The sequence below is a fragment of the Amblyomma americanum genome, chromosome 7 (genome assembly GCF_052857255.1).
Source record: "Amblyomma americanum isolate KBUSLIRL-KWMA chromosome 7, ASM5285725v1, whole genome shotgun sequence".
Lineage (NCBI taxonomy): Eukaryota > Metazoa > Arthropoda > Arachnida > Ixodida > Ixodidae > Amblyomma > Amblyomma americanum.
Window position 1 is genome coordinate 83,629,383 of NC_135503.1, and position 26,814 is coordinate 83,656,196.

Here is a 26,814-nt window from a genome sequence, read left to right on the forward strand (position 1 = left end):
CAAGAAACTCACATTTCTACCACACATTAACAACCTTAAAAAGAAAGCATCCCAAGCCCTCAATGTATTAAAGGTGCTCTCGCGAAAACGGTGGGGGTCCGATAGAACATGCCTATTACACATCTATCGCTCTCTGGTACGCTCCAAGCTGGACTATGGGTGCATAGTATACGGTTCAGCAAGAGCATCCTACTTGAAAAGACTGGACCCTGTTCATAATATTGGTCTACGACTATCAACTGGAGCATATAGAAAATCCCCGGTAAACAGTCTTTATATTGAAGCAAATGAGCCTGCACTAGAGGATAGAAGAGTTACACTGACATGCGCATACGTCCTAAAAACCCGTGCTCTTCCTAAACATCTCTGCCATCCCATTGTTACCAAGTGCCCATCCAAAAGATTATTTAACAATAAACCACAATCCATCCGGCCACTAATAATGCGCTTTGAAGATAAATGTGAAGAGTTAGGAGTACTGGATGCCCTGCCGAATATTGCACAAAAATATGAAAATTTACCACCATGGTACAACCTGCCTTCCGTGTGCGACTTCACACTGACACACATACATAAAAAGGAAATGCCACATCAGCTCATACTACAAGAATTCTTTGAACTACAAGAAAAATATGACACCTTCACTGAATTTTACACTGATGGGTCAAAAACAGAAAGTCATGTTGGATGTGCAGTAATTCAAGACAAAAATGAAAAAAATGATACGAATGCCACAGTATGCATCGGTTTTTACTGCCGAGAGTTATGCAGTCTTTGTAGCCGTAGACCAAATAGTAAAAGAAACCATTAAAATAGCGTCATTTACACCGATTCACTGAGTATGCTCAAAGCGCTGCACTGTAGAAACGCCGCTGAACCCATTATAGGAAACATCATACATAACATAATTAAAATAAAAAAACAAAATCATAACATTATATTCTGCTGGGTGCCCACCCATGTTGGAATTGTAGGTAATGAGAGAGCAGATGCATGCGCAGCACAAGCTCGAATTGATCAAATAAAACATGATGACATACCACACAGGGATTTTTTGAAATTAGTGCACAGTAAACTCAGAATTAAGTGGCAGGCTGCATGGGAAGAACAGGCAAACAACAAACTGCATTTTATAAAACCCGTTTTAGGAGAATGGAAATCATGTAGACATCATGAACGTTTTACTGAAGTTATTTTATGTCGGCTACGCATTGGGCACACACACCTTACACACAACTTTTTACTGACAAAACAAGACAAACCTCTCTGCGAAATGTGCGGCGATGTACTCACTGTAAACCACATTTTAATTTCATGTAGAAAACTGGAACAACTGAGAAAAAAATATTTTACAACACTCTACAATGAATGCATCCCATTGCACCCCAAGTTGCTTTTAGGTGATCAAGCACTGGTTGATCTTTCAAGTATTTTTAAGTTTCTTAATGAAGCCAATGTTTTAAACAAACTCTAGGTATAAAAAGTGTAACATTTAACAAGAACCTAACCTTGTTTTTGGCGCATCATAGCCATAGTTGCTTTTGCGCCATCTGCGGCCACTGGTGACACGTGTTAAGTTGCTCCTGCTTTGTTGCAGGTATCCAGCTCCTGCCGAGTACGTCATCGCCTTTGCCGCTGCCAGTCAGCAGCACATCAGTTCAGCAATCTGCGCCTTATCGACCTGCAAACTAGCCCTTGGTGGTGACAGCGGCGCTGCCGTCGTCTCCGTGACGTCATCACTGCTGACCGCGCCACCTGGATACATAAAAGGAACGGACAGCCCCCGGACCCTTGGGATCTGCGGCCACTGGTGACACGTGTTAAGTTGCTCCTGCTTTGTTGTAGGTATCCAGCTCCTGCCGAGTACGTCATCGCCTTTGCCGCTGCCAGTCAGCAGCACATCAGTTCAGCAATCTGCGCCTTATCGACCTGCAAACTAGCCCTTGGTGGTGACAGCGGCGCTGCCGTCGTCTCCGTGACGTCATCACTGCTGACCGCGCCACCTGGATACATAAAAGGAACGGACAGCCCCCGGACCCTTGGGATCTGCGGCCACTGGTGACACGTGTTAAGTTGCTCCTGCTTTGTTGTAGGTAGGGTTCTGTCTTTTTCTTTGTGGCTATATTTGTTAGTACATTGTGGCCGCTGATCCCGTTCTGGTCTGTTGGATGTTTACAACTTGTAAACGCACCTTGCAAAATGGGCACTGATGTGAACACGTACCGCGCTCGCATTGGCACCTTTCTACCATCTTCACATCGTTGCAGTACATTAACCGTCCAAAGAAATACCGTTTCCGCGCTACTTCAAGCTCTTTTACCACGACCTTCTTATGTACTAGCATCTGTATGCTTAGCGCTGCTCCTCCTTTCTGCTGGAGACATTGAGGCCAATCCTGGACCTGGAAAGGTAGAGGACGTTCTTAACTTGCTGAAAGACTTCATTGCTGAAAACGACCAAAATTTCAAGGCTACGACAGCCACGTTGGAAGAAATCAAGCGCGATGTTGTTGACATTAAATCACGGATTGATGTCATTGAGCAGAATATGGGTGGCGTGTCCGGCATTAAGTAAAATGTCTGTTCTGTTCATGGGGCGATTACTGAAGTCAAATCTGTAGTTGCAAGCACAAGCAATGATCTTGGAAATGTAGTTGACGATCTTAACAATAGAATGAGGCGAAACAACCTGTTGGTAAAGGGCATGCCTGAAACAGAAGGCGAAGAGTATGAAAATACCGAAAGCAAAATACTGGAATTCATTTCCACCCACCTAAAAGTTAAACTGGATGCAAACGACATTGAACGAACCCACCGCATCGGCCGGCGTCGCGATGGTTACAAGCGTCCAATCATCATCAAGTTCCTAAATTTCAAGGTAAAGGAAGAAGTACTACGGAATGCATTCAACCTAAAAGATGTCGTGCCCAAAATGTGGTTGGAAGAAGACTTTTCAGCCAAAATCCAACTACAACGAAAAAAACTGAGGGATTATGCAAAAACTTTCGGAAGGAAAATGAGCGATTTACTATTCGGTTTAATAAGCTGCAGTTGCGTGGTGCAACCTACAAATATGACCCCGCTTTGGAACAAGTTGTGAAGGTACTCGAACAAGAAGCGCGCAGTCCTAAATGACCGGAAACTCAAAGCAAGTGGTCATCCGGCAAGGTTCGAGAAATTTCTGTTCTTCTTGCAAACTTCCGCAGTATTGTTCCCAAACTTGTCACCGTGAAAGGCTTAATTTTTACGTGCTCTCCAGACATCATTCTTGGCACCGAGACATGGCTAACGCCCGACGTTGCCAACAGCGAACTATCACTTCCTGTGGACCTAACTGTTTTTCGAAAAGACAGGAAGGAGGGTAGGGGAGGAGGCGTAATGATCGCCATACGGAGCGATTATCAGCCATGTCCCGTCGCCTTTGAAACGTGTCTTGAGCTGCTATGGGTCATGGTTCGGCTCAAAGGTGTCACATATATCATAGGTGCATGCTACCGGCCTCCAAACAGTCTTTCCGATTTTGTCGATCACCTGCAGGATGCACTAGAATACATTTTCGCTACATACCCTCAAAGCATTGTACTGTTAGGAGGCGACTTCAATTATTCCGCTATTAACTGGAAAACGTCATCTGTCACTTCCGGATCGAATCGCCATGAATGTTCCCGCCTGCTTGATACAATGACAGCGTTTCATTTAACTCAGCTGGTACAGGAGCCCACCCGAGGTGATCACGTTCTAGATCTGTTATTTACAAACCTTCCTACTCATTCCCGCACCTACGTACTCTAAGAGATAAGCGATCACAGATTCGTCCACAGTTTAGTACCCATATACGTTCCTGCAAAGCATATTACGACCAAATGCATCCTAAACTACCCGAAATGCGATCATGAAAAAATAAACCGCATGCTAAGAGACTTTGCGCATATTTTTCAAACCACCTTTGTAACTCGCACGGCAAACGAAAATTGGTTGTTATTTCGCGATAAGTTGAAGGAAATCGAGCATGCCTGCATCCCAAAATTACACATCAAAACAAGAACTGACTCCCCCTGGTTCACAAAAGATGTTAAGAAGAGTCTAAAAAAAAGAAAAAAGTGTACCGTAGAGCTAAGGAAGTCAACTCTGACAGCGCCTGGCAACAGTACAAAGACGTATCTGCTACGACCAAAATCGCCATAAAGAAGGCTAAAACAAATTTTTTAACCACACTTTACCCGACTTGTTAAGAACCAACCCTGCAAAATTCTGGCAAGTGATAAACCCTAAGGGCAGCCATGAGATACCAGTATTGAAAGATGCGGACGGACGTGTGGCACCTTCAGAGGCAATGCCTGACCTATTCAACAAGCATTTTACAGACACCTTTACAACCGAATCAGTGCCTTTTAATTATCGTGAACCTCAACAACCGTTAGTGCTTCATCCATCAGAACCAATTATCATTAGCGCAGCTGGTGTTGCCCGAGCTATTGAGCGACTTCCACTTAATTGTAGCCCTGGTCCAGACGGTATCAATACCAAACGTCTTAAACTTACCGAGCACGTGTCGGCTGCCTTACTAACTTTAATATTTCAGCAGTCTTTAGATACACGATGCATTCCCGATGACTGGAAAACCGCAAACGTCAGCCCAGTTTTTAAATCCGGTGATAGCACGTCACCGGAAAATTATCGCCCCATATCACTAACATCGATTTGTTGCAAGTTGCTTGAACATATCCTCTACTCAAACATAATGGCCCACCTAAACGCCAATAACTTGCTTATTGCTAACCAGCATGGCTTTAGGCAAAAAAAGTCCTGCCAAACACAGCTATTTGAGCTCTTAACAGATCTTCATGAATCGGTACACGAATTAACATATACTGATGCCATATTTATAGATTTTTCAAAAGCTTTCGATCGCGTTCCCCACATAAGACTAATGAAGAAAATTAACAACCTACAACTGCACCGCGATATCACCCGTTGGATCGGAGAATTCCTAAGTAATCGCTCCCAAAGCGTCAAAATTAAAGAGTATTCATCGAGCAGTTCACGAGTCATATCGGGAGTCCCACAGGGATCCGTTTTAGGGCCATTACTATTTTTAATTTACATTAATGACATAGCATCTAACATATCATCTAACGTGCGACTGTTCGCTGACGACTGCGTAGTCTATAGAAGGATAGTCACCCCCCTTGATGCAGTTATTCTACAGACCGAATTAGTGCGCCTAAATGAATGGTGCCAGCTATGGCAGATGGAAATTAATATCAAAAAAACAATGTTGATGACCTTTTCCACGCGCACTAATATACCTTCTAATGTCTACACAATTAATGAGAATACAGTTGAAAGAACGGATTGTTTTAAGTACCTAGGTGTTTATCTCAGTGCAGATTTAAGCTGGAACACCCACATAAATCACATCACAAACAAAGCATTTAAGAAACTGGGACTCATCAAACGTCGTCTATATCTTGCCAACCCCGAGACAAAGCTTCGCGCGTATACTACACTCATAAGGTCAGCCTTAGAATATGCATCTTTAATATGGAGTCCAAGTAGTGTTTCATTAATTAACCGTCTTGAGTCTGTGCAAAATAAAGCTGTGAGGTTCATCCTTTCTTCATATTCACCGTATGAAAGCGTGTCATTATTGAAGCAAACTATCAGTATTCCGGACCTTATCACTCGACGCAAGTTCTCTCGTTTATCGTTTTTTCATTCCTTGTACTACGATGGCTCCCCGTTCACAGCTGATCGCGTCGCCCCTGCCCATAATGTTTCATCCCGGTCTGATCATTCCCACAAAGTGCAACCCATCTTCGCACGAACACTGAAATATCAAACATCACCCTTACTATTATCTATGGCAGAGTGGAACTCGTTACCGGCTGACATAGTTTCTGAAACTGAGTTATCACATTTTCAAACAAACCTTTCATCGCACCTTGGCCTAGAAAATTCACCGTGATATTTTCAGTATTGTTGAAGCATTAAGTCTCATACGCTCAACCTATGTATCTTTCAGCGACTGCAGTGATGTGTACTTGCAATTTGTATATATAGTTATTCTTTGTATTTGTTAAGTACTGTGTGCCAATAATCTGTATTGTGTTGTTTTCATGCCCTCCCCCCCCCTATGTAATGCCCACTTGGGCCTTTAGGGTATTTAAATAAATAAATAAAAATAACTAACTAACCAAACAACAAAATCAGGGCAGGTTCCCCTAGTAATCCGTGCATGACCAATCTGTTAAAGTAGCCTGCCACAGCTTCTCTGCTCTTGCAGTAAAAATGGCGGGGTTGAAAGTACTACAGTGAAAGTGGCGTTCAATCACATATTCTTTTCACAATTTACAGAACATTGTCACACAATTCAACCCAAGTTCAAGAAGTGTCTTTCTCCAATTAGGTCTTTCTCTCTCCAATATTTTTAGGTACTTCTAGATGATCACAACTGCGGCCGGGGTGGTGGTTTGTTAACATTAATTACTTGAAAAAGATTTCATCGGCCGCATGTGTCTCAAAAAATTGTAAGACCTAACTGCGAGCTATGAGCTGTTGATATCGCAAATCCAGTTCGCTCCCTTTACCATTCCTAATACCTATTTTCTTTCAGCTGTCCTCAGGGCAGATTATTTGATAGATATTTTGAGTTGTAACGACCGAGTGGTGATAGGCGGCGACTTCAGTTCTCATCCCGTAATTTCAGATTTCCGGACAGATACATGTGGGCAGCTTTTTTGAACCTGCATGTCGGCAAGGGACGTGCGCTGCTGCAACAGTTCAGGAATAAACTTACATGCGAGCCGATTCTTTGTCTGTCCTTGACTTAACGTTGGCCGCGAACAGGGTGCAGGTGTCTTCGTTGTGTACAGTTGATTGTGGTACTTCCAGTGATCACATTCCGATAGCTTTCACCATAGTTACTTTTCCCCTCAGGGCGACTACTTCACCAAGAAATTCGACAACCACGTACTCTTCAAAATCGTGTACATGCCTCTTTCTCCTCCATTGCATCATTTGATACTGCGGATCGTGCTCAACTTGTTCTCTGTTATGTGCTAGGTGCCACTGAGCGTTCCGTGTTCGCAGTGCAAACTATGGTCAGTAACAAACAGCCCTCTCTGTAGTGGAACGATGAGTGCGAGAAAGCATATCGAAAAGCTACTTTGAAGAGTCTGTCTGATATCCTCTGCCCACGGGATTGGATAAATTGCATAATGTTTGCGGCTTGATTTAAAACGACCATAGGTAAGGCGAAGGAAGAGTACAATACGAATTTGAACAGTTACCTTTCGAGCCCAAATAATCGCAAAGCTTTGTACCGGTTCATGGAACGCAACCACAATTCGCCGGCCTCTCATGTCACATAGTCAATGGTGTTACCTCTCCAGGAAACAAAACATTAACTTGGCCAGATAGAGCAAGGTCTTGTTCTGCACTTTCAAGCGGGGGTGGTGGTTCCGTTCGTCCTACCCACACCGCGCGTAGACTACTTCTCGGTTATACCCTTTGAATTATTTTCCATAGTTTCTGGCGTTAAGTCTAGAGCTCCTGGATGCGACGGAGTTGCTATCAATATGTTGAAGACTCTTGTGCAGGACTTTACTTCTGATGTCTTGCATATTGTTAACGTATCCCTCGAGACAGCTTGGCTCCTTCCCTAATGGATAATCGCGAAAATAATCTTACTTCTCAGAGATCCTAGGAAGGGTTTTGTAATCAATAATATTCGGCCAATTTCCCTCTTGTCTAATTTAGTAAACTTTATTGAACTGATTGTTCTTTCCCGCTTTACAGATCACCTTATGGCATTGCAAGCCTTCAGTGCTTGACAGATAGGGTTCAGAGGGGACTTGATCTTGAGCAAAATTAGGGTTGCAATGAAGAAGAAAGATGTCGCGGCTTTAGTCACTTTGGATATCGTCAAAGCATATGAAAGCGTAGGGCATTTAATACTCTTCAACAACCTTGACGAAATTTGGCTGCCTTTTTATATTCTTGCATAGGTACAAGAATTCCTAAAAGATAGGTGTTTCTTCTGTTCCTACGGTTCCTTTACTTCTGAAACTTTTCCCAGATTAAAGGTGTGCTTCAGGGATCGGTCCTGTCACATTTACTTTTTAACATACTCATGCGGCACACACCTTTTCAGGGTGATACCAATGTGTACGTGAATGCAAATGACACAGTTGTTTTTTTCTCTTGCTAGAGATTCTCATTCGCTGTACCAGTTATTGCAAGCCCATCTGAGTGCCTAGGAATTTGCTTGTGCAAGTTAGATTAAATTTTTACGTGAACAAATCTTCTGTTATCGTTTTGCCCCCAGCTTCCTCTCTTTATAATTCACTACTTTATCGTGGGGACTAAATTCCACAAGTTGAGTTCTTCATATACATAGACGACGTATACAACCGTCATTTAGACTGGCGACCTCATATCAAAAGTATTGTTCGAAAATGTGAGCGGGCTTTAGATCACCTGATGCGAATCAGCAATAAGAAATTTGGTATGCGCCGAGACACTAATTTATTTCTCTATACGAGGTACGTAAGAGCAATTCTAAAGTTCTCTTGCATTCTGTTCTCCTGTTATCTTAGATAAAAAATTCAACCTCTGGTGCTTTTGGAGAGGCATGCTCTACGGCTTTGCCAGGGTTTGCCAAAATCAGCGACAGATGTTGTCCGCTTTCTAGAAGCTCGCGTACGGGACTTGAACTCTCGCTTGCAGCTTCTCACAGTGCGCACCATTGTACGGGTACTTGAGCCTATGGCTGGAGTGGCTCCACCCATTTTTGTTACACACCCAGCTTTTTTTCTATATAAACATTGGCCGTAATACAAGTTGCCTCAATTTGTGTTCACAATGTACCTGTAGTCTTGAGTTGCAGTCTCGCTTAGGTCCGTGCAATGCGTTCCCAATTTTCAGGCTGCTCCAGCTGTTTGCTTTTACCATACGCTGCCTCAATACGCAAACAGCTTTACTGCCAATGTGCTAAATGGTCTCTTGGAAGAATATTTGTTACAGTGTCCAAGTCACGCAGTTAATTTCAAAGATGCCTATCAACATGGAAAAAAAAATTCCTGCTGGTTTAGCTCTGGTTAACTGTGGTCGAAAGCGAAAAGCTGCATCTCCCTGGCTACGCTTGGGGTCGAGCAACTGGCGGTTTTCATAGATGTGGTTAGGGGGTCCCCCGAGATATGACGGACAGGCGTAATTTCCTTTTGCTTAAAACCAACTTTCATTTCGCTTTCCTTCCCTTGCGGCCAGGTTCGGGTGTCCACCGAGATATTGAGACAGGCGTCATTTCCTCTCCTTAAAACCAATTTTAAATTCATTTTCCTTCCCTTACGGGCGCGGTTCGAGTGTCGGTCTGCGCGGCAGGCGTCGCATCGATCACACCTAGCGTTCCACTGAACGCATAAAAGAGCACCGGCGTTTTATGCACAACCCACTTTCATGCCATGTGCATGCGATGCCGGAAGACGCTGTCCCGGTTTACCGGAGGTCAACGTCAAAGGTCAGAGGTCAAGGGTCAAGGGGCATGGTGAAAGTCGAGATAGATGGTGCGACAGCCGATGGTGTCGCTGGTGTAGCTGACGTCATACGTCGAACCTCACTATCACCAGCTTTGCTCATGTTTTGACCTCTACCTACTTTCAAGGTGAAACTTAAGCACACCGCGACCTCTCGCTACATTCAATGCAAAACTTGCGGCCCCGCTGGCGGTTCGAAAAGCTGCCGTAGTGAAGCTTTTAGCTTCAAAAAGCATCAGTAGGTGTTGATTCCTACACTCGAGTTTGGAGTTATTCTGTCCGGTTCCAAGATTATGCGGCAATTTTCTCTGCTGAATACCTCGCTCTTTATTTGACCCTTTTAAATGTTGCCCGCTACATTTCTCATGTAATCCTTCGCTCGGACCGCCTCTCAGTTTTGGCAGCTCTCGAAAGCTCGAGGACTAGTCTCTTCTACCAATCCCCAATTTTCATAGAGCCTCTTCATGCACTAGTAGTAATAGTTTATTGTTTTTAATATTAATAAAAAAGGGCGGAAAATATCTTTCCTAGCTCCAGTATCTGCCGTCGCCACGGAAGTACCTGAGCTGGGGCAGCGGAAATAAAGGGATAGCAGGGAAATGTGAAAAATAAAACGAAAAACGTGAGGGGACTGCCAGAAAGAATAGGAACCCCTTCATGTTGAAAAAGTGTGCTTTCAGTGGATTCCAGGGCACTGTGGCATTACTTAAAATTCTATGGCATATTTCTTAGCGAAATCAGGTATCAATGTACCTGTTGCCCACGTCGTTCTAAACCCTACCTTGCTGACTGCATTCCCCTTTGAACGTTTTCAACTACATCAGAACATGATCCATGAGCCCATCATTGCTACAGCGGACTACGAACACTTCAAATTCCCATGGAAGGTTCCTTCGTGGGCTTCAAGGCAATGTGAGATTTCCATGACGCTATTGCGTTGCAGGATTCGTCGTCTCAATTTTTATTTATGCTTTTCTTCGTTTGCACTGTCGAATATTAGGGCTTCACGCGGAGATGTTGAATCCTTATATCAATTTATCCTCCCCTACTAGCGTTTTGCGTTGCACAGAATTAGGTATTTGCAAATTTCCCACACTCAAATAAGGCTGTCGTTTACTATCCCTGTCCTACTCTTGTTCGGTGCAACCGTCAAAGGGCATGCTCTTAAGTTGGTCTTTGAGTTTCTTCACTGGCATGTTACAGACTGGGAGACTTGTATTATTTCTTCTTTCCCTTTGCTTTTCTCTCAACATTTGTTAATTTTAATTTTTACTTAACTTACTTCAGCCCTTACCTCCTTTTTTCCTCGATTTTCGTTTTAGTTTCCTGAAACTGTCAAAAAAATACTTTTTCCAGGTTTTTCAATGTTCTTTATGAACCACTTGAGATAAGTTGGGATGAAGTTTCTCTTTTGACCTGCACCAAACTCTGGCAAATTGTCCACCTTTGGTATTTATCACTGCTTCAGAAGAAACGACAAGGACACGGGGCGTGTTTGTCTGTGGCGATAGCTTAGCTGTTTTTATGTCGTACGAACCGACATGGTTGAGGTTTTTCGGCAATTGCAAGCAGCAGGCAACGGCGGTAGCCAAGCAATAATCACTTGCCTAATCGTCTCGAGCAGTGTCCTGTGAAGCTGATCTGTTCGCGCCGGCGCGGGTTCGACCCCCAGTCGTGGATGGGGTTTCTTTTTGTGGGTCTTCTTCTATCTGGGCACATTTTTACCTTGAATAGGCTGAAGATCAAATTCAGACAGCGGACAGGTCACGTGGTGTTGAGCGGGTTTGGTGCATCGAGTACAGCTATCGCTGTAAACAACGTCTTTGAAGGAAAGTAAAACACTGTTTTCATTTCGTTCTACTTGCATGTTTTGGATTCCGTAAAAGACAGGAAGAACCACCATAAATCCCAAACGTATACTTTCATCGGATCAACTGAACAAACATGCAAAAGGCAATATTTTAAACGAAGTAAGAGACGCCTCAAAAAAACGTAAGGAAAAACAAAGAAAATGGAGACGGGTGCCTAATTTGGTAGAAGTTATTGGCGGGAATCTTGCAGTATTCAAGCAGTGTCACGAGCGTTTTTGCAAATAGACTTTTCGTATAGTGGAATGGTTGCTCCGCAGGCACATTCGAACGCCTTAATGCATTTTGGGTTTATCTTGTCCTCAGCACCTCTTGCCACCCACATAATGCACTCTGAAAGAAAAAATTGAGGCAATTAGTCTAACAGAAATTATTGAAGTCTGAACAAGACACCCGATCTACACTGGAACTTTCCGTTAAAAACTCGGCGAGGATCTTGTTACAAGTGTAACCAACATTTCATTTTTCTTCTTGCGATGCCTGTACATTTCGCTGGGAGCATATATGTTGCGAAAATTACCTCCGCAGTACCGCACTGTCAGCCGGTGGCAGCTGATTTTCACTGTTCGTGGTTATTATTACCATGATAATTGTTGTACTGCCTTTACATTTTTATTTTTCGGCATATATGCCCAGAACCGAAAAACTCCTTATAAACAAGACGGGTTTCCTCAAAAGCAGTCAACCATTAATAAAGCGCTATCTTATCAGCGAAATATTGAATAGAAATAAAAAAGGCAGTAGGCATTTGCTAGGCAAAAGGAATATTGTTCTGACCGTCTGATATCAAGGAGTTGAACATAAATTACCCAACGCGAAGCACTTCATAGTAAAAAGCCATAATATTTTCACCGTACGTAGAGGAAAAAATTCCATGTCTTGAATTCGAGCAACATATGGGCGCGTACTCTAGATAACACGATAGCAAGGGAAGAATTAGAACGTGCTTGGTGCAACATGGAAATATAAGCGTATGTTCGTGTTCTAGGGAATAGAAACAGTCGCAGCAACCGCGTACTCCGTATGCCAAACTTTTACCGATATGCTCCTAGTTTCCTTAATGTAAACACTTTTTCCGGGAAGAGGGGGGGGGGGCAGTAATTCTAAAGTTCATTGCGTAAAAGCTGCTGCCCGCTAGCGCAGTTTCAAGAGGTTCCAAAGGTTTCTTGTGAGAGCTTTGCGTTGTGTGCGTGCAGCTTTGTGCGCTTTGCCCTTTCAAAAAGAGCCACCAGTCTGCTCTGCAAGCAGTGAGCAGATTTCACACCATAGACTACATTGTGATCTACAACCATAATCAACAATATTTGCGCATTGTCATTAGAAAACCGCCACGCATGACGAGAAATGTGATATTAAAGTCTGTGTCAAATATTTCAAATTTTACCACATGTAATAGGTAGTGATTTTGCCTATGGTCGTACATTCTACGACGCCTCAGAACCCAGTGTTGAGATTTCGGATTATAAAACTTTTATTTCTAAAAGTTTCAGGTCTTCGCACCTGGCGGCGTCAAGACCAGTTGGACTACCTTTGTCTGTGTCTCCGAATCGGAGCTGAGTACGAGAAAATCCCTTTGAACAAGCGACATTTTTTTCCCCTCCAGGGGGCAAGACGGCATTCTCAATGAATATGGTTGAGATCCGCTTGAGTTGAGAAATATATTTCCATTATTTAAAAGATGTCTTTTAATTCCAAAGCGAGAGATATTTTGCATAAAATACTGCATTTATAAAGTCCGGGAGTTTGGGTATATACGGATTAAATATAATTTTTCCTGAGTAAGGTGGTGCCTGTCCAATGCCAATAAACTCAAGCCAGGAAAAGAATGGTGTTTTAGGCATTTCCAAAATGAAACTATTTAGAGATTTCAGAATCAATATTTAAATCAGATATGAAGGAATTCGCTACGCCTTTCATTGTACATTCTCGGCAAGGCTGTCTCTGCATGTTCAAATAAATTGAAGCTAGGCGTCAAACATGAGTGAAAAAATTTTTTCGCAAACTTTTTTTTTTGTTATTGAGCCGGAACGTTTCAAAAGCACTCAAACGATAATAATTTCTAGTATTTTTACCAATAATATTTTTATCAAATATATTATGCGTGCACGGAGTAGCGCTTGTCAGTCGTCGAATGTGTTTCTCGGCCCTTTTCCTTGTTTTGCACCCACATCATTAATATCAGTGGAAGTGTCCTGATCTAGATCGATGCCCGTGTGTATCGGTGAACTATTGTTATGTTGAGAAAAATGCAGGAGCGGTCGAAAATGCTAAACATTCATATGTGTATTCGTGAACCTAGGTTCAACATTTCGTGCAATGTGCAAAAAATGACACTAAACTCTGAACACATTGAAAGGTTAACAAACCCACCCGCGTTATAAAAATATCGCATTGCTATACAAACGCTTCTACAACAAAACGCAAGCGGCCATGAAATTACCTCACCATGAAGGTAAGTTCGTTTGAAGGATCGAGTTCCCTGCAGAAATCTGTCTCAAAACAAAGATCAAGTTGGATTCAGAAGAGTTGCATCATGTAGTAAGTGGTATAAGTGAGTAATTTTAGTTTTTTTGAAGGTTCTGTCAAGGAAGAAAGCTGGGCCTGGCGGAATCCGTTACGTCGCGTGTAGCCGAATGCGTGACTGCTTACCTCACCTTGTAGAACGTGCCAAAAGAAAGGGCCCAAGAGTGACGAAGTAAACATTTGGAATATAAAACGCCTATATAGTTTCCAGTATCGCAAACCCTCTTGATTCTTCGGCCGGTTCATCGTCAATGTTCGCTTCCTTATTTTCATGAGCCCCTTGCGCACACTTACTGCAGCGTCTCTGCACAACCTAATTTCGGTGCTTGTAAGCTGTAAGCAGATAAGCAGTTCACCGCAGACAGAGATTCACTTGTCGGTTGCCACTCTTGATGCTCATTTGGCATGTCCGCAGCATATGTGTCCAGTGATTTTCGAAGTTCAGTTGCGCATGCCTCATGGCGACACGTTAGGCAAGGCACCGGTACCCTTTAGATGGTATGACAACTGTTTGATTTAGCTGCAACTTCCATATCTTTTCTTGAGTATCTAGAGATTCCACGGCGTACTCTACCGTACCTAGATTTTGCGTACAGTATACGATAGAACCTTCAAAGAAGTGCAGCACCAGCTCGAAGGTCAGCGGCAGCAATAGTTAATGGAGTTTAATGAGATTCGCTCTGGTCGTCAACTAGAGGCGAGCGCAACTGAAGGAGCAGGATCGCGCTTTACCCGTGCTGCATGCACAATAGTTTCAGCTAAGGAGGGAGGCAGGGTCTAATTCCCTCTCCCTTAATTTCTAAGAAACTATAGCAGGGCTTGAAGGGCCAAGCTGCCTTCATTGTGTAGTTCTACAGAAAAGTGAAAGGCTTACGTTCTTTCTTAGAGCGAAACTTAAAAACAGAGCACGTCACGAAGTCGCTGTATAGGCTTTGGGCGATGATCGGATGGTCGGTGTCTGAAAGAAATAAAAATTTAATTGTGAAGTAATTTCATATAGCTATTCGCTTTCCTCTATTGCGAAACACACAGATCTTAGTGTGAACCCACACACATACTTTCACTTAGAATACAGCGACTAGTTGTCAGAAAAGTGCGGAGTGACTTCGTTTCTAATGTGTCCTAGACTGTATATTTTGTGGTATTATTTTGCGTGGATGGGCAACTTATTTTCAAATATTCTGGTTTGCTGCAGGTTTGCGGGTCAGTATAAAGAAGCTGTCGACACCTCAGAAAAAAAATACGAATTTACATTGCATTTATTGCCGAGCCCAATAAAGCGCCTATTCTTTATTTGAGAACACTTAGTGAAGTCCAGCCGCCGCGGCGGCTCAGTGGTTATGACGCTCGGCTGCCGGCCCTAAAGACGCGGATTCGATTCCGGCCGTGGTGGTCGAATTTCTATGGACGCGCAATTCTAGAGGCGCGTGTACTGTGCGATGTCAGTGCATGTTAAAGAACCCCAGGTGGTTGAAATTTCCGGAGCCCTTCACTACGGCGTGTCTCATAGCCTGAGTCGCTTTGGGACGTTAAACACTCATAAACCTAACCAAACTTTGTGAAGTCCTATATTCATTCATACCTGTACGAATGTTGTAGTGCTTGCATCATTACGCTATTTGGATTTTGAGGCCAAAAAACACCTTTTCTAGATTTTTCATTACTCCATCTTAATTAGCCAATTATCGATTAGGCGATATGGCCATTTGTGACAAATGGTATTTCTTTCCTGAACCAACCAAATGGGCGCAAACAGGGCAGAGGTCCAACATTGGCACCGGTGGCGGCCACTTCATTTCCAGCTGCAGCAGCTATAATACAAATAGCCCTACCTCTCTTTTTCATGTTATTATCATTGTTAGTAGTAGTGGTAGTGGTAGTGGTAGTGGTAGTAGGAGCAGTAGTAGTTTTAGCTACAGTTGGTTTCAGGCTCCGCGATGGCTCAGTGGTTACGGCTCTCGGCTGCTGACCTGAAAAGCGCGCGTGCGATCGGGGCCACCGTGGTCGCATTTCGCTGATGGCGAAATGCTAGAGGCCTGAGAACTCTGCGTCATAGAGCCCCAGGTTGTCGAAATTATCCGCACCTCCCAACTACGGCGTCTCTCACTGCCTTAGTCGCTTTGGTACGTTAAGCCCTATAAACCACCCAAATCAACTATACTCGTTTTCGCTCCAAGAAAAATGAAAGAACAGCGCTGAACATCGTTTTATAAGCTCTCTGACTTGAAATTTAGTAAGACGCACAACGGAGGCAGAGGCAGGCAGCAAGTGTCAGCAGTGGTACGAGCAGTGGCTCTAGTAGACTAATTTTTTGAAGAAAATGGAGAAAATGTGTCCACCGGAGCTGCGTTAGAAAATACGGTGCGTTTTACCTATCTATGGTATGAAAGAAATACGGAACGCTTGCATCAGAGGTTTGAGGCGGCGTACGTCCGCATAAGCGACTAACAAATGTTGTAAGTATCATCAACTGGCACTCACCTACAGTTACTTTTTTTTTGTTTTGTGCTTTAGATTAACGTAAAATCATATAAACCTTAAATTTCGGCTACGAGCAATGTCATCTGGTGACCAAATCTCAAATGGCACAATGTTTATTCTTGACCACCCATAAATCCTTGTCTTACTTGGGGCTCCCCTTGCTGCCTCAAAAATCGTGAAAAATTTAAAAGCTATCCCAAAATGTTTTTGTCAAAGCCAATTATTGCTTGGTATGGTTTATGGGGGTTTAACGTTCCAAAGATACTGAGGCTATGAGGGACACCGTAGTGAGGCAATCATTGTTTGTGAGCGCACAAAAATATAAGAAACAAGCGAGTTGCCTCATTGAATTGCCCTGCGTAGACCGCATCTTTTTAAGCCCCGAGAAAACAATTAGAAAAAGGTTTAACTATATTCGCTTTAATACGTGACAAAATCTAATGGTGACTTCCAATCGCACAGTTGGAGCACTTCTGGAGCAACGTTTCCTGCTCTTTTCGGGGCAACTGTATACCAAACGAAGATCTGAGCCACGGATCGCGTCTTCCAATCGTAGACAGGGAGCGGCTGCCGAGCCGAGATTGCTCCGTGGAGCAGTCGAGACTGCTCTGCCGAAATCGGCGGATCCGACCGCAACTTTGCGTGACTTTCTTTTTCAGCGGCGATAGCGGCGCCCTACATGCTCTGGCCTGCATGCTCTGGCCAGAGCAAGTGTACTCCAATCGCAATTTCAGGTAGCGCGCTCTGTCACAGAGCGTGCCGAACGCTCCGGGCCTCCGATTGGAATTCACCATAAAGCTACCACCCACTACAAGACTCACTGTTTTGTGCTTACCCAGTGTAGAATATCCAAGCATTTCAATTAGCTGTGCCTCAACTATGCATAAACGCCTCTGACGATCAGTTCAAAGTCGCATTGCACAGAACGTGCAGCAACCACTCATATGTTTATTATTAGTCATGTCTAGCATGCAATGAAGCCACCTTGTCGCTTCAATCGATTGGTTGACGAATGCTGACATCTTCAAAAACACTCTTACTGATTTACAGTAGCATCCATTGCGTGAATTCGGCTCTTGTGTCGATATTTTAGTATTTTCCATATTCCACTTTTGTGCGTAATATGCTTGGGGCCTGAGAGCAGAAAAAAAGTTGGTCTAGTATCCCTCCTCTTTTATTCTGCCCCCAGCAGAGTTTGTACTGATTACAGTCAAGTTTACATTGTTGTCCTTCGCAAAAACATTTTTAATGGCTGCCTTACATGACACGGGCCGAATACAGTATTCATTGCTGCTGCACTGTGCTGTCTAAAAGGTGGGCCCTGGTTATTTCCAAAGGACAAATGGATATTTAGCGTCACTTAAGGATTCTAGCTGTACTCACCATCGTTTATCACCATGTGCAGTTCATCCAGTCGGTTTGTGCGTGAGTAATGGAACATTATATCTTGCCTGGAAAAATAACACGGCTGGTACTGTCATGTGACCACCAAAAAAAATTTTGTCTTTTGATACCTAAAGACGATAGCCCAAAGAAAGATACACAGCACTCATTTTTCTATAACCGTGGTGGACGTATGCGTGAAAGAAGAAGCCTGTCTGTTTCCCGATATTTGTAACAATCAAGTGAGGTAAAGTAACTGCCAGGAAATGTAAGTCTTACGAAGCATTGGTTCTCACTAGTTTTAGTTAAAATCCACATCGGAAGCTAAATATATTAGTTTCGCAGCAGCTTTTGATGGGAACAGCCCGGGTGCATGCATGTTTCCATGCCGTCGAGGCATTGTTACAGTATCAGAAGAACTACCAGGTGAACAAATAGCGCGTGTATTTTCGTTTCAGCATGAACCACACTTGTGGAAGCGTTGCTGTTGCATGCATATGCTAAATTTTCAATGATAACTCGTTGCAACAAGCTTCAATATTCTTGTACCTTAGTGGCGATTTTGACCGGGGCAGAAATTTTGTTCTGCTCGGCAATAGAGCCGAGTCAGATAACACCACGGACAACTGCTGGCAACAAAAATGATCCTAATGCGCACGAAAGAAAACATATTTCACTTTTCGATTTGCACGCCGCATATTGAGTGACGATTTCTCACTGCACCTCTAAAAACACATGATTGCTTTTTTTTTGAAGAATCACGTTATGCCACTTATTGTAGATATTAGGAACCAGACTTTTTAGATTATTTTGTTGCTCTCTAGTAAATTTTTATTATAAACAAATTGCATTTCAAGCTTCGTCGCTGTAACGGTCTATATTTAAATATCTCAAAAAAAGGGCACGCCTCTAGCGTATCGATTTTATTTTATTTTCTTACAACTTTGGTATCCGACCCATGATATGATAAAGAAGAATGTGCTTGGCTTTGTGCCCACACGCTCAAAATATGGATCTCGCAAATTATATAAGCCCAAATCAATTTCACTCGTGCCTCGGCTCCTGAATTGCTCATTGCATCTTAAATGAATCAACACGGCCTTGGCGCCGAAAGGAAAACCTCTGGTAATCGTTTCAAGGGGTGATTCCAGTCATGTGCATTGCGCTTGAGACATAAGGAATTAACGGCGTTTCGATTACTTCTACAGCTAAGGAAATATTCCGGATACGAAATCTCTCCACGCTATCCTCATTTTTAGGTATACAACAGCCAACCAGCGCTGCAGCATGAACAGTCAAAAAAAAAAAAAGAACGATCGGCTGATGGTGATCGTGAAACCATCGCTGCTACGGGTGGCATGTTAATTCACTGCGGCTTCGCGCATTCGTCTACCTCCAATAGCGCCGAGTTGTAGGGTCTTAACATTAAAACGCGGGCGTCCCCTCTCAAGTGACAACTTTTACATCTCGCAGCATTTATTTTTACTCGAAAAGAAGAACGCGACTAAAGTAGGTTTGAAAAAGGAAACTTTGTAGAAGATTACGCCCTATTAATAGCGGAGTATGACAGCACTAGATATCACATCGGTCGAATTTTTTGTCGCAACTTCCCTGTTTGTTTCAGTTTGTTTGCAATTTTCGTTTTATATATTCGGTCATATTCTGATTGCTAGCTGAAGTTGCAGGCTTCCGCTATGGTGGGACGGTGCCAACATTTGCATATATCACATTTTGTTTAGATTTTTTATTTTTATTCTCTATCGAGATTGACGTTTACTAACTAGGTTGCTGACAACCCAGCAGGAAGGTTTTGAAAACGTCGCAATGTCAGGTGACCTTTCTCGATCGTTCTATCTTTAATTTAATTTCCGCCTTCCCCGCTGGGCGGGTTACTCGCAATCGGGTGGTCAGGTTACCACCTGCCGCGGTGTGCATGTTTTGATGACGTCACAAAATGAAGCAACCTCTCTGGACCAATCAGGGGAGCCCATCATTGCTGGTTGTGACGACGGCACAAGGTCACGTGGCATCTCTTGTCCATTCAGAGAATTTTACTGGGACACCGATGGGGTTTTGGTTTCACGTTAAATCTAATGCTAGCGCATTTAAAAAAAAACCTTTAAATGGGTATTGCTCAACATGCTCGAGCCAATATTAAAGTAATATAATAAAAGTAGTTCATTTGTCTCATTCAGAAAATAAGTCGTTTATGGTGACTTGGACAGGATCAGTGCCAAAGTTTTTAGATTAGTAGGATCTTGGTAAAGCGCGATGTCATTTCTTAAATCTTGGTACCAAATGGGTCCAGCGCACTGTATATATATATATATATTTGCCCACGGCAGGAAAGAGTGCAAAAGACTTACTTCTTCGTCCCATTTAGGCCTTTCAAATGAATCACGTAGCCGAGTTTTCCTGCGTGCTTGCTGAAGTATTTGAGATCGGCTGTTGCGCACAGAAGCAACGGGTCCTCAGCCGAAGAGAAAGCCGCCAACGTGTGCGGTAGTTGCGAAATGACCTGCAGGTAAGAATTAGGCGAGTTGTTTGAAAAGTAGTAGCACGGTAATTGTTTCGAACGAACTTTGGTTGGCCTCCACGTTCACACGTAAAAATGGAAGCACGAAGAATTTTCTTTCAAACCTGTATTGCCAAATAAGGTATTAAAATTGAAAAGGACACCGATCTGCATAAAACAATTCGCAATAAATTTTCTTTTATGAAATTTACCAAATAATGTGAGCAACTGTGTATTTATTCCCGATATTCACGTGTTGTACGCAAATAGACTCATTTCCATTAAAACAACTTCACCTACAATCTTAGAAAAACATTGTACTGGGAACACCGTTCAATGAAGTAAACTCTAATCCTATATTTCACTTCTTTTTCAGAGTAACCCTAATCCTGCGAAGCAAGAGTACAGAGTACCAGTCTAGGAAAGTGCGTTAAGCGAATGGTAATTCATAAATACGCTGCCTGTCAAGGCATGTCTTCACACAAACGATATGTCTGTGCCATAAACGATGAATTCCAACCTGCGCCGCACACTAGAAACCACTTATACTGCTAGTACAAGATAGATAGCTTTCGAACGCGTGTACACAGAGTGTTTCACGTAGGACATTCTGCAACCTTTAAAAATAGGCTTTTTGGGTAAGCAGAACGCTGTTTTCGGCCTATTACTGTGCTATTAATATGATAGTGATGTCCTCAGTGGGAAGGTTAACAAAATAATTGTTTCTGTAAGGTTAAAACTTCAGTAAGGTTAAAGCAAAGGCAACCACATGCCAACAGTTGGCTGCAAACCCAAGCCATCCGCATGAGGCGTACAGTGATCTATTGACTTAGCCACATGAGCAGTTTTCTCGCCTTTTACCTTCGAATACATTCTAGTTACGTGTAGTCTAACCTAAGGAGTGACAACCGTCACCATGCCTAACCTTAGTGGTGGTCGTCAACAGTGCTGATGCAGCGTACGTGCCACACAGGACGTGGTGCGACGGAAGAAGCAGGTACTGTGCTACAACTGACAAGATCTACCTATAGCGTGAAGGCTAGCTTAACCGGGACATTCTCTATAGTATTGAGGAAACAGGGCATTTTGATGAGAATTTAAGCATTAGAACGGAGTAAGCATTCACTGAAATAAAAGCAACCGTGCGGGGGAGATATTTTTTTATGGCGGTAAATTGCGTTATACTTTTTGGACGATATATGGTTCAAAAGCCGACAGCTGTGGTCTGGGAGGAGTGGGCAGTTGCACAGATGGACAGCGTCAATATTAGTGTATGTGATAAACAAATTTATTATAAAGGAGAAGGCTACAAAGTCGTTGGTTTAACTCGGATGATAGAACAATAAACGTGGAATCTAGCGGATGGTTGGGAACCTAGCTTTGGAATTTGGTAAACTTTTCTTCGGCTTCCTATAAAATATTCTGTCTCTAACCACTAAGGGCCATATGTCGCTATATAGCTCCTTAATATTGCTCTATGTATTGATCGAAATACAGCCGAGTTCACTTGTAACGGCCGCCGTTGAAACAAATGCTCGCTTATTACGAACGTACGTGGCCGATGCGTCAATTAGTGCTCGTCGTTTTGTTCACTGCGTGCTATTTGCTGCAAAGGTGCCAGCTGGTTTCAACCATTTTTCTGCTCCTCCTTAAGTTCCTAATTAGTGAGCCATCATATAAGCTTATTGCGGCTAGTTATGCTGAGTCATTTGCAATCTCCGAAAACAGAGCCCAACTGGCTAACATCTGCGCACGGCTCCGTTAGCACAATGCTTTCATGAACATTTCATTTAATACTTTAAATCTGCGCTCGCAACTGCGACTAAAAATTCTTGTCGACCTAAACATTCTGCGCGGCCATTGAGAAAGGCAATTAGCTTTTTTGATATTAGAGAAGCGAGTAATAATTTTTGCAGCGAAGTGCTCGATTATCTACACAGCATTACATTGGTTGTTAACTTGTCATTCCTTTCTGGCAATGAAACGTGGCCGCGAAAGGCCTATGAAGCCACTTACTTTTTGAAAGGGTGCAAGGCCACTATATAAGAGCACGTCTAAGCGCATGATGTCAAACTCGTGATTGAAATAAAATATTATTAACGCCTTCCTCTCCCTGACATGAGCATTTGTGGGTCAGCGCATATACGATTGTGCACGCGACGTTTGAAACGTTTTTTTCGAAGCGTCTAGAGGTACTTGCACAAAACCAGCAATGGCGGCAACAATTGAGATCCGTGCTGGACAAAATTGTCGGCCTGTTTTGTTCCTACTACAAATAGTCGTTTTCCAAAAGGAAGAAATGAAGGATGATGTTAGGCAATTCTGCTTTGCGCCTAGGAACTGCTGCCGGGTGCTTCAACCTGTTTCTTCTTTCCCGCGGAAGAATGTTACATCAAAGAACACTATAGTTATGTTTTTTGTTTCGTAGGCAGTTCGGGATGGTAAAAAAATAAGTAATTAAGCAAATGAAAAATTTTTTGAAGAATAAACAATAAGATTTTCAAATTGTCGAGCATAGACGTTGTCTCCGTGCTTCGATTTGAAAAGTTATTTAGCCGGTCATGCTATTTTTGCAAAATAGAGAGGTTAAATATACGGAGAAATTTTAATAGTTGAAAATAATGCCTGTCTGAAAGAAATGAAAATGACCTAGTGAACGATTTCAACAGTGCTGACTTCTGCCAGAAAAAATTGCTGGTAAACATTACTAGTTCTATAAAGAAGTTGCGAGGTGGCAGAGAACAAAATTTTTTTTTTGCGTAATGCTGAAAGGGCGCTGCATTTGTTCCTGTCTAAGCTAGTGGATAATTTAGGTCGACTTTGGAAAATCGCAAAACCACCAAAAGAAACAAGAGGTGTGTTCAGGTGACAGAAATAAAACTTCCTAAAACAAGAAGGTTGTTTTTTTAGGTCACGTGGACACTCACTGTTGGTGGAATTAGTGGCTTGATGTGGGCTAGTTGGTGCATTATTCCACGTAGGTGTCTTAGTGGTATACGTGTCATTTTTTACGCGCAGTCACCAATTCGGACTGATCGTGACCCGGAGGAATGGTCTCTTCCTTTTGCCACTGAGAATTTTTTAATCGCATTTATCGCACAAACCGTTGCTCTCGGTGCCCTTCAGCCGTACTACTTCGGCTTTTCAACATGATCACGGCATTTTATCGGCGCCAAAAGCACGATTGCTGTTGTACCATAGCGAGCAGTGGCTATCGTTGTCTACAGTAACCTAACAGCACGTCGTTTTTTTATGGTGCGCTCGAGACAGACTCGCACTGCGCAGCAGAAAATTAGCGCCTACCCCAGCTGCTTGATTCAAGGACAACATCTGGCTGGAAGAGCGGCCACATGTGGGTGCAGGCATGTTCACTTCTGCTGCTTAACTCAATCTTTCTGCTTCTGAGCTCAGATTTTTTTCTCGGCAGACGAGCACGAAAATGCTGCGCACAACAGTAATTTGCACAGTAGTGCATCCGTTTCGTGCACTTCATACTCTTGCTACGTTTTGACAATAAACAACATTGCGGGCAGCGCATAGTCGGCGAAATAGCGTCATGAAACAAAACGCGCTGTGTACGCAGCCAGCGTTGCTTCGATTTATGGCATGGAGATGTGACTAGGTGGAGCTGCATCCTCAAATAAGACACAAAGCACCAAATTCTGATGATAGGTTTTTTTATAAATCATCTTGCTAAAATCGCGTAAGTACTGCAAACATGTTCTATAGGATCAGGGCGTGAATTTAAACTGTCTACGAAAGCTTTCTCACAACACTGAGGAGTACCTAAAGCATAATAAGTGCAAAAGGACATAGTAAATAAATTTAGCAAAAAACTGCAGCACGCTAGGCTATTATATGCTGGCATAATTTCTTGTAGAAAATACAGCTCCCATTTTAAACAGGAGCATTAACTCTCCGTACCAGCTTTTCAATATGCCCGCTGATTTCAAAATTCCTTACAAGTACATTTTGCACTAAGCAGTATGCTCAAAAGAAAAGATATACCTTGAATGCATTGGTTTCATCCACTTCACATTCATCGCGTCCGCTAACAGACGCCAGAAAGCAGGCGACTAAAATCCGCAAACCTGAGACTTTAGCCATCTTAAGAGCAAAGCAGCCCGTTGCTAAGTCAAACTACTGGCATGAAGTGAACAGCCACAAAGAATACTAAGTCCAGGTTTATACATAGGCCTCTATTAGAGAAAAAAAAACACATTCTGTTTTAGCGCATATTAAGTTGCACCTGTAAGTATGCCGAAGCCCGCAGCGCATGGCCATTTCATAATGCATTTCACTCAATTTGTCCAAACAGACAGCGACAGTATCGTTTTCAGGGAGTAAAACAAAAATATCCGCCTTTCTTGATTAAAAATGTTTTGCTCTTACTGAATTTCGACATTGCAAAGCTTGATGTATCGTGAAAACACATGTTCGATCACGGGAGCGAATGAAGGTCGAACTAAAAATCTTTATTCCCGTCTTCGTGCAACACAGTGACAATTTTTTTTTCAAATCATAGACAGGCGCATTTAGAACCGATCATAAAGGACATCGGCGTTGCGGATTTTTTTGTTTTACTTTGAATGACATGGTGGCGATTGCTTTATCCTTAGAGGTACTTAGCGTCCAAAGAGCTGTATTAAGATTACCCCTGGATGATTTTGATAACGGCCAAGTGCATTTCGTTCTTACTTGAAAAGCAATCTGTTGTCAGGCTGTCCCGGCACATTTTTTTTTTGTGACAGTGTGCCTGCTGGAATAAAGTATTACTTGCAATTTTCATGATCGGCTTTTTTTCAGTTTTTTCTGCAGGAGAAGGTCCTTTAATTTACGGGGCTGTAACACTAAGAGCCGAACTGACTGCAGTGCCCAGTGGCTGTTCACATGCAACAGCAGCCTGTTACTCGCACCTTACCACTAAAAGCTTCAGGCACAACAAATCTTCACAACATGTCCTGAATAAACTAATCTTTTGTATTGAACCATCGTGAATGTATGCGACGGGACACCGTTATATGTTGCTGTTACCAATGGTACAGATATCCGACGACTGTTTGTAGACAACCTATGTAGGCAAAGAAGTTTTCAGGCTTAAGTTAGAATCGTAAACGATTTTACGATAGCTCGGTGCGTGTGCGCCTGCAACACCCCGAACATAGTTGAGAGAAGCACCCCTTTCGACCGCAGGTGGACAGCTCTCGCTCTTCGAAGGGAAAGGCAGCAGGAAACAGTTCCAAATTACTCCGCTCGTTCTGATTTATGTCAAAAGCACAAATAGAAAGTTGGGCGTGTGTAGGTTTGCTGTATTGTTTTTGTGGCCACTCGCCTCTTTGTTTCGTGACCATGTTCAGCATCACCGTGCGCGCGAAAGCCTGTTATCCAATAACATGCTTGCCATCTGGCTGCAGTAACTGCCCGTCACCCGAGATACATGATTTTTAGAATTTCACCTGCGGCTGTAGTGCTCTTTGATCACGGATGAATTTTCATTTCCAGCGTGTTGTGTTTTTAGGTGGAGCACGCGGCTTAAAATTACATAACTTATATCGTTACCTGTACCAAAGCAACGATTGCATGTAAGTAGATAATAGAGTGCTGCTTACTGTTGTTATTGTGCGCCATTACAGACAGCAGGCTTGAATTGATGAAGAACTTCGAAAGACATGAAAGGAGGCGGTGTTACTCTAAGCATGACGCTATAACATCACTGTCGATAATGTTCAAAGGTACAGCCGCCAGACTGGTGCCACGACCTTTTCTTTAGGAGAGTGAAATCCGCATTTTAGCTCACCGATATTGTGTGGTCTACACTTTAGCATGCATTATAATTAAGGCATACCATTCAAAAAGATGCAGAGGGCCATTGCAGCTTAAGGGGCGTGGCCTTACATCGAGCACGCCTGCGCGTTGCCTAAACAAACGTTTGGAAGAGTACAGAAACAATTCAGCGAACACCGATGACCTATCTTATCTGGCGACTCTCTCTAAATATTGTGAGTTAATAAGATGAAAAATGTACTGCATTGTTTTGTCACGCACAGGTAAGTTACGCTTACAAAAAAAGGAAACCACGAGAGAAGTTGTAGAAGCCGTTCATATCGTGAAGGAGGCAACAGGACTGCATCTGTATGCCGTCAATTAGTTTGTCCGATAAGGGACTTGCGTTTATTAGCGATTTGTGAGCGTCGCGCGTATCTTTGTTCAAGGTTCTCTTTGAGTACTTTCTACAATGTCTATCGTGATCATGTGTCATGGCTTTCATTCTTCTGTTATAAAAGCCATGCTTTGTGAATAAGGCCTTAGCTGTGAGTCGCGCTCAACCTGTGTCTACCTTTCTTCCTGTCCTTCATTTTTCTTTTCTTTAGAATCCTCAACCCATACTATCTCGCCCAGCTCAACGCTTTACTAACCTTGCAAAGACACTATGACAAAAGCAGAGTTATGCTATCAGTTTACGCTTTGGTCACATTGAAGAAGAGAGAGAGGCTTTAATGAAACAGGAG

The 26,814-nt window shown here is 42.9% G+C and overlaps 1 protein-coding gene across 1 annotated transcript; it reads right to left on the bottom strand.

Moving 5' to 3' along the window:
• Positions 1-11,599: 11,599 nt before the first annotated feature.
• LOC144097882 (uncharacterized) lies at positions 11,600-24,412 on the bottom strand. The gene is made up of 5 exons (XM_077630490.1): positions 24,314-24,412; positions 20,157-20,308; positions 17,791-17,858; positions 14,801-14,884; positions 11,600-11,736 (listed from the first exon to the last, which is right to left on the bottom strand). Exons 1-5 carry the CDS (start codon positions 24,410-24,412, stop codon positions 11,600-11,602), a joined length of 540 nt encoding a protein of 179 aa, XP_077486616.1.
• Positions 24,413-26,814: the final 2,402 nt, after the last annotated feature.